Here is an 8,925-nt window from a genome sequence, read left to right as displayed (position 1 = left end):
CTTGCGCTTTGCGCCACGTGCGCTTAACCCGCTGCGCTACCACCTGACTCCCCTCCCCCCCTTTCTTCTAGTGCCTAAGTTCATCCAAATTTTCACAGGTTGTCTCTCCATGGCACCAGTTCTCGTAGAACAATCCCTCCCCTCAACCAAAATGCTGGATTAACTGATGAGGGCACACATTAGGTCCTGTCTATGGCACTGCTGACTGGGCTCCTAGTTGTCTTATCATTTTTGTCCTCAAGGAAATTATAGTGTTCTCACTCCCTAGTGCTCATTCCTTGACTGTGTCCTCATGCTTTTTCATAACATCTAAATCAACAAGATTCATCAGGCCTTCTTTGTCTTGCACAACTCTTTGTCAATAGTCAAGTGAACTAGAACCACTACCACAGTACTGAAAATCTCTTAGTCTTTGCCCTCCCCCTTCTCCATCTTTATCCACCTCAAGGGAGCTGAGCCTCTTCTAGGAGTCAGGAGTCTCAACTCGCCAACTCCTCTCTCTACTCTATTTACCTTCTAACAGACCGACTAAGTAAGAATCTGTTATTTCAAGATGCCTTTTGCTCTGCGAGATCTAGTCAGAATACTACACACTGTCATTTATATCTGTTTGAGTTGAGTAATCAAAACCATACTCTTAGCTCCTTACTGAACTTATTTATTAACACACTATCACAAGCCACTTTACTAGTTTGAGCACAAAGGTATTGAGAGCTGTTTTCTCCCTTCTTTCAAAATGCCTAGATGTGACTACATGGGGGCCAAAAAAAGTGCTTGCTAGCCCTCTGGCATCTTAAAGACTAGCACCTAGCTGGTTAAAGTATTACCCACAGCTATGGCCTCCATACAGTGTGTGTTGTGGCACTGTTCAATTTGTAATCAGTGACATTTTGGGGGAATCTATGTCCTTGGGTCTGCACTTAGCATCTAATCTCTCATTAGCAATCAACATTTTTTAGCATGTCTGTATTAGATCATCAAATGCTCCATGAAGAGGAGTTACTTAGAAGAAATGCGAAGATTTCTTTAAGAAAGGAGTTTTCCAGTTCTCTTCTCCATTCTTTCAGCATAAAGCCACAACTCACTGGCCATAGGACCTGATTTAGCAAGCACTCATCTTTAAGACCAGAACACCTATAGCATGTGAGCAGGGTGAGACAGCAAAAAAAAAAAAAAAAAAAAAAAATCCATAGGTCCTTTCTGAGAACTGAAAAAAGCCTATGAGACAATGAGCATGTGCACACACCCGTGCATACACACACACACACACACACACACACCCAAGCCAAACGTCTCAACAAGGACAGGCTTTAACAGAATCAGCACAAGTATGCTATGCTCAAGTCTCACTAGAAAGGAATCACTTGGGTCTCTCCCTCCCCCCTTAACATGGCAAAAGTCAAAGGGCAGCGAAACATTCAGACCCATTGTTGGAGAGAAGGGAGCAGCATCAGACAAAATTACAGGCCCTGGTTTTATGTGCCTTTAATACTTATTTTTTCCTTTTCCTCTGTGTTCACTAAACAGGAATTATTATTATTATTATTATTATTATTATTTATAAAGCTGCTTGTTGCAGCTTCTTGTTTTCCCTTTGCATTTATCATGTTTTTAATTTCTTCTCTGAGGAGGAATTCTCTGAATCTGTATCTTCCAATTCAACTCGTTGCCTTTTGAGGCCGCTGTGGCCATGAACATCCCTGTTGCGGTCTGTATCTGGGGGGTCAGTGGGGTCCTCTCTTGTTCCAGCACTGGGGGTCTCACAGGACATTTCAGACCCACAGCAATCTTTGTGCAGGAGTGTCCCCGCTAGGGGCAAGTTATCATGGTCAGAGTCCGAATGTCCTGGGGGAGAGTAGGCCACTGCCTCTAGCTCTCCCAAGTTCTGCCCATTGTTGTGGGGGTGAGGAGGCCGGGGATGTAGTCGTCCGTTGTTGTGGTTGGCACAGATGGTTTCGAGGCTCCTCTCCTCACTGTCATCAGACTGGGTCCTGGGACAGTTGCCAGATCCACCGCTAAGAGTGGAGCCAGATGCCTTGGGAACAGGAGGAGAGGGTTGCTCCTCAGCTCGGCTGCTCAGAGCCCTGCTCAGGGACTTGCCATTCAGCTTCTTGGTTTCAAAAGAGTGTTCTACTGAGCCACTATTGCTAGTGTCCTGAGAGGTATCCTCTGGTGCCTCTGCCCAAGGGTGGCTATTGTGCTCATGGCCTGGGCCAGTGCTAGGATTTCTGACACAAGTCCCTTCTTTCACAGCGTCCTTGCTGAGGCCTTCTGGGGGCAGGTCCTGGTTCCTCTGGGCCATGTTTAGACAGGCTTCCTTACTGGAAGAAGGGGCTGGGTTGTCCTTTTGGCTGGTTCCCGCTCTGCCTTCATCTGCCTCTCCAGACACACGGGAGCTCTCTCCCTCTTTGTTATTTGAGTAGGAGATATAGGAGTAGCGCAGCCACTTGTAAGCTTTGTAAATCTTTCGCTCAACTGACTCTATGTCTGAAGTCGGTGATGTGCGGCTGGGCTGGATGTCCAGAGTGGAACTGCTCCGCTCAGGGGAGGAGGTGGGAGAGGAGGAGAGGTCGTCCACTTTGATCTGGGGGTAGTCGTAGTTGTCTTCCCCAATGTAGGCGCTGGGGGGCTTGATGGGGACACTGGGCCTCTCCTCTCGGGGAGTCTTCTGCCTGCGCCGCATGGCATTCCGCTGCCGGGTGGAGGCTCGGCGCTCATTCAGCTCCTCCTCCTCCTCAGAGCTGCTGGAGCTGCTGGAGCTGCTGGACTCATCTTCAGGGCTGGGAGACCGTGGCCTAGGGAAGAGGTCTGTGTCCAGCTCAACCTCACAGGCGTTCTCTTCAGAGTCGGACTCGTTGGAAAGGGCCAAGAGGCGCTTATCCTGGTAGCGCCTGAGAGCAGACAGGCGTTGCTGGCGGGAGGCTGTGTCTTCACATGTGGGGGGCGGTGGCGGTGTGGCTGAGGCCACTGCGCTGCTGCTGCTGCTGGCAGTGGTGACCCGCAGGGGCCCCAAGTGGAAGGAGCTGTCAGCGGGCTCATCCACTGCGGGTGGAGGGGAGCGCGGCAGCGAGGCTGAGGACTCAGAGTCGGTGTAGCCCGAGCGCTCGCTCACCCCTGCGTGCAGCTGGAGGATCGTGCTCTCGCTGAGGTCGCTGTCAGAATCCGAGCTCCAGCCCTCGATCTCACGGCGCACCAGAGAGTCGAAGAAGGCCATCATCCGGGGATCTTCCTGCACTGACTGGTTGGCATAGTCGTGGGACAGACCACTTCCACTGTTCAGCACTAGGCTGATATACTCTTCGTGGGTGTAGAGACAGCGAGAGTCGTCCTCGATCCTGCCATCCAGGTCTCCAGTACATCCTGGTTGCTTGTATGGGCTCCAGATCTGCAGGGAAGGTGAAAGACAGAGGCATGGGGGGGCTGGTTATAAAGCATTCTAAAGCTGGTGGTGATAAAGACCCCTGAGGCACAGTTCCCCACAGCCTCCTGGTCGGTTACCAGGACTTACTGACCGATTTTAAAAACACACTCCTTCCCAGGCTGGTCTATGTGATGTATGACGAGGAAGTTTAGAGTAGGAGCTTGGTCTGTAGCCTAAGTCAGTCTAGAGCCAAGAGACCCAAGATCTACTTCGAGGCCCAGAATAATTACACATCACTTCCCTTCAAGGCCGCCTCCTGTAGCTTGGAAATGACAATACTCAGAGGATGGAGGGTGACTTGAAGATTAACCAGTTTAAAACTGTTAGAAACTCTCTATGTTTAAAACTCTCAGAAGACTGAAGCTGTGCAAAGAGAGGCACTATGTTTACAAAGCGAAACCGAATCCAGGAGTCAGTGTTCTGTGACTGGATATTTCTGCTTCTAACTCTACTTCTCAACGGCAGTATTTCTATTTTTAATTCATGGAAATTGCTAACTGGAGCTTCATAAGGACAACCAACTACCTATACTGCATTCCCTGTTGGTATGGAAACATCAATTCACCCCAGAAACCAGGCACTGTCAATCGGGGAGCTGCTAACTTGCTCCCCAACTCTTCTGTTAGTTGCAGAGCAGATAGGACAGCGCCCCACTCCCACAATCTTGATCCCATTCCTAACACCACTGCATGGTGAAAGATACAGCCTCTTTAGTCAAAGGGTAGTAGAACTAGGCTTTAAACAAAGGTCTGTATGAATACAAAGCCCAACCGTACAAGTTGAACAAGTTATGGGAAAAATCAAGTTCACAGTCATTAAGCTATCACTACAGAGAGGAACGATTAGTTTCACCTAAGTGCCAGACTGGTCCACAGAGCAGCAAAGAGAAGCTTAGTTATGTCAGCTGGTAGTCATGGCAACTCTGGTGCAATGCCAGGTGATTTTATTGCCTGACAGGCTAGTGTCTATCTTTAGATGGTACCCAACTTGGAAGACAGTGGCCCTTCATTCCCTGTTCTGCCTATCAAGACAATGACTGTTTCCCCAGAGCTGGCTAGGATGAGCTAGCTTCCGTTTATTTATCCCCTCCCCCCTTTGTTGTCCTTGTTGTTTTATTGCTGTTGTGGTTATTATTATTATTGTCACTGATGTTGTTGTTGGGTAGGCCAGAGAGAAATGGAGAGAGGAGGGGAAGACAGAGACGGGAAGAGAAAGACAGACACCCGCAGACCTGCTTCACTGCTTGTGAAGCGACTCCCCTGCAAGTGGGGAGCCAGGGGCTCGAACCAGGATCCTAATACCAGACCTTGCGCTTCGAGCTCCAGTGGTGCAATCAGCGCGCGGTACTTAGTCCTTGCGCTTCATGCCATGTGCACTTAACCCACTGTGCTACTGCCTGACCCCCCTTATTTATTTATTAATATTTATTTTCCCTTTTTGTTTCCCTTGTTTTTTTATTGTAATTATTGTTGTTGTTGTTGTTACTGATGTTGTTGTTGGATAGGACAGAGAGAAATGGAGAGAGGAGGGGAAGACAGAGAGGGAAAGAGAAAGATAGATACCTGCAGACCTGCTTCACTGCTTGTGAAGCGACTCCTCTGCAGGTGGGGAGCCAGGGGCTCAAACCGGGATCCTTATGTCCGTCCTTGTGCTTTGCGCCACCGCCCAACTCCCTATTTATTTATTTTTAAAGGTTTTCCTATGGTCTTGTCAGTATTTCCATTTTATAAATAAATTAATTTTAAAAATTCTATTTGTTGGATAGAGACAGCTAGAAATGAGAGGGAAGGGGGACATAGAGAGGGAGAGAGACACACCTGCAGTCCTGCTTTACCACTCACAAAGCTTTCCCTATGCAGGTGGGGACCGGGAGCCTGAACCCAGGTCCTTATGCCCTGTAATATATGCACTCAACCAGGGGGACCACCACCCGTGCCCTGAGCTAGCTTCTTCATGAGCACTTTCCTGAGGCCCACTGCTCTGGACCGTGCTTTACCTGGGCTCCTGGTTTGTCTGTTAAGGGTGTCCTATACAAGAGGGAATCAAGACATGTTCGTTAGCTTTGCTCTATCAATCCCCAATTTAGATCCATTCCTCCTTCAGTTCTGCTCCCTGCCCACAACTCCTCAATTTTTCTGCTCTCTCTAACTTTATAAGCACAAATAAATGAGGGTATCAAATTTTAAGAAAAATGGGCATGAAGTTAGCAGAAAAGAAGACTGGGTGGAGGTGCAACTGGTTTTGTTAAGTGCACGTATTACCATGCACAAGAACCTAGGTCTTGTCTCCAGTCCTCACCTACAGGGGAGGCTTCATGAGTGGGGAAGCAGCACTCTGTCTCTGTTTCCCCTCCTTCTTAATTCTCTCTATTCTATCAAATAAAGTAAAGTTTAAAAATAAATTTAAAAAGGCGGGGGCCGGGCAGTGGCACACCTGGTTAAGTACACACAGTACAAAGTGCAAGGACTGGCACAAGGATCCTGGTTTGAGCCCCGGCTCCCCACCTGCAGGGGTAACTACACAAGCAGTGAAGCAGGTCTGCAGGTGTCTGTCTCTCTCCCTCTCTATCTTGCCCTCCCCTCTCAATTTCTGTCCTATCCAATAAAAATGAAAAATAGCTGCCAGGAGTAGTGGATTTGTAATGCCGACACCACGACCCAGCGATAACCCTGGAGGCAAAAAAATAAAGTAAAATAAAAAGGGGCCATGTGGTGGCCCACCTGGTTGAGTGCACATGTTGCAATGCTAATAACCCGGGCTTGAGCCCCTGCTCCCCACCTGCAGGGGGAAAGCTTTGCAAATCGTGAAGCAGTACTGCGGGTGTCTCTCTCTCCCTCTCTATTACTCTCTTCCCTCTTCATTTCTGGTTGTCTCTATCCAATACAGAAATAAAGATAATTTTAAAAAGAAAGGAAGAAAAGAAAAGAAGAGCCTCTGAAGACATTCTCAAAGTCTTTTGTAAAACTAAATGTTTGGGCAACATTTAAATGAGACTTCCAGGAACAAGCTCAATCTTTATGTTACTGTTTCTGTGAAAGGTATCTGAGGGCTCCAAAAGGTAAAGCACTCAGAATGTTTTCTAGATCTTATTCTACATACTGAGCCAAATCTCTTGCTTTCCCAGTTTAAAAATAGTCAAATGTCACTAACAATGTTGTATAACATGAAGATACATCTATATGCACACCACAGTAAACCACTTTGTCAAGAGAAGCAGAAAACACTAATGGGGAGATACCGGCCCAACTATCTAGAAAGCCAGTTTCTAAGTTCTAATCTATGACTCACTACCCGGCCTCCCATGGTTTCACTTCAGGAATGAAAATCACAACACTGAAAGTCTGCTTTTATTTGAGTCCTGGAATGTATTAAGCTGAGGTAGACTTTCATTCCTGAAGCCTGGAGTAATGGAACAAAATGCTGGATCAGGAGATAGGAGTGTGGGTTCCCACTTAAGTCTCAAGTTAACTGGTGATCTTGGGTGACACCCTGCTTGCTTGTTTTACCAGTGAATTATAGTATATGTGTATTATCCAGTCCTGATTTTTAGAGCAAAACTTAAATGCCCATCACCAACAGCAGCCATCAGTCCTCAGGGGGACTTGTAGGGTAGTGGAAGGAGATCCACTACTCCACAGGGGTGAATGACTTGAAAGCCCCTCTTCTCATCTATAGAGAGGAGGAGGATGAAATAACATAATCTATGCAACGCACCAATAACTATTGGTGCTTTCCCTTTCATTTGGCAGCTACACACCTAAGCTAGGAAGTCATAGACTTATCCTTCAAATACTGATTTCAAATGCTTGTGACATTGTTTATTTCTTTACACTGACAGTCAACGACTTAGAGGTGAAGCAATAAAAACACAACTTCCTGTTATTTGTTAAAAGTGGCTAGACATGTCTCCTCACAAGATAAGGGTCAGGAGAAAAGGAGGCTCACTGAAAAGCTAAACTCAAGAGACTGCTAAGGGGGAGTCGGGTGGTAGCGCAGGATTAAGTGCAGGTGGCGCAAAGCTCAAGGACTGGCGTAAGGATCCCGGTTCGAGCCCCTGGTTCTCCATCTGCAGGGGAGTCGCTTCACAGGTGGTGAAGCAGGTCTGCAGATGTCTATCTTTCTCTCCCCTTCTCTGTCTTCCCCATCTCTCTCCATTTCTCTCTGTCCTATCCAACAATGACATTAATAACAACAACAATAATAACTACAACAACAATAAAAAAACAACAAGGGCAACAAAGGGAAAAGAGAGAGAGAGTGATAGACTGCTAAGGAAATGGATACAGTTCAATTCTTATTCAAACATCATTAAGATAGGAAGCAATTAAGTAACAGCTGCAAAATTTTGGTTTATATAGGTGACTATGACATGTTTAATGCAGCAGCTCTCAATACTATTTTCCTATTATGCTAAATTTAGACATCTATAAAAGCACAAATAAGATCTTGTTATTTGAGGGTTTTCCATATTAAAAAGTGTTTTTTCCCTGGCATTGGGGGTCTTTGTACCTGAGTGATTCCATTACTCTGCTAGACTCTCTCTTTTTTTAAAATTTCTTTTTTTTTTAAGAAATGGTTTTTTAAATCCCCCCCATTTTGTTGCCCTTGTTGTGCTTCTTGTAGTTGTTATTGTTGTCGGATATGACAGAGAGAAATCGAGAGAGGAAGGGAAGACAGAGGAGAGAAAGGTAGACACCTGCAGACTTGCTTCACAGCTTGTGAAGTGACTCCCTACACGTGAGATGCCAGGGGGGTCAACCACGATCCTTACACCGGTCCTTGCACTTTTTGTCATGTGTGCTTAACCCACTGTGCTACTGTCTAGCTCCCTCATTTTTTTAAATTTCAGAAAGAGACTGAGAGCACTGCTCCACTGTTCATAAAGTCTCCCCAGGTGACCAGAAGCAACTGGTTCCGTCAGTTTCTAAGATACAGTTCTTTGGTAAGGTCTTGTATGGTACAGTAAATCCGAACCATGGGAATTTCGAAGTAAACCAAGTTCCCAAGTAACTTGGTTATAATAATAGTTATCTTTAGCCTTCTTAAACTCTAAGGCAGCAAGGAACCTTCCTCATTCTCTGTAAAATCCATGATTTCTCCCGGTCCTGGGACCTCTGGGGCTTTGCTTGTTTTCCTTCACGCTTCTCTTGATCCATATATACCATTTGATGCTGCATCTGCTGATCTCAACCAAATCAATGCAGCCAGTGCTAACTCAACATGTTTCACCTTGGACTGTGTTCAAAGACGCTAGGCCTGGAATGTCAACCCTCCAGCTCCAATACTCTGCCACTAAGTTGTAGATGGTACTGTGACACCAACCTGACTTCTCTGGGCAGATGACTTCACCAATGTGTCCTGGAACCCTACCTCCCCAGAGTCCTAGTCCATCAGGGAAAGACAGAAACAGGCTTGGGGAATGGAGCAACATGTCAATGTCCATGTTCAGCAGAGAAGCAATTACAGAATCCAGACCTTCCACCTTCTGCACCCCATAAAGAACT

General features: G+C 46.5%; 1 protein-coding gene across 3 annotated transcripts in view; it reads right to left on the bottom strand.

Annotated features, from left to right (window-relative positions):
* Positions 1–642: 642 nt before the first annotated feature.
* Positions 643–8,925, bottom strand: part of DCAF5 (DDB1 and CUL4 associated factor 5) — a 120,797-nt gene continuing 112,514 nt past the window's right edge. For all 3 annotated transcript variants that reach the window (XM_007535326.3, XM_016193536.2, XM_016193535.2), the window contains one exon: positions 643–3,385. In XM_007535326.3, the coding sequence (XP_007535388.1) occupies positions 1,604–3,385 (1,782 nt within the window). In that variant the 3' untranslated portion in view covers positions 643–1,603. The remainder of the gene's footprint in view (positions 3,386–8,925) is intronic.

This window comes from Erinaceus europaeus, chromosome 16, assembly GCF_950295315.1.
Source record: "Erinaceus europaeus chromosome 16, mEriEur2.1, whole genome shotgun sequence".
NCBI lineage: Eukaryota > Metazoa > Chordata > Mammalia > Eulipotyphla > Erinaceidae > Erinaceus > Erinaceus europaeus.
Note: the sequence above shows the minus strand (reverse complement) of the source record. Positions and strands in the feature narration are given on the sequence as shown.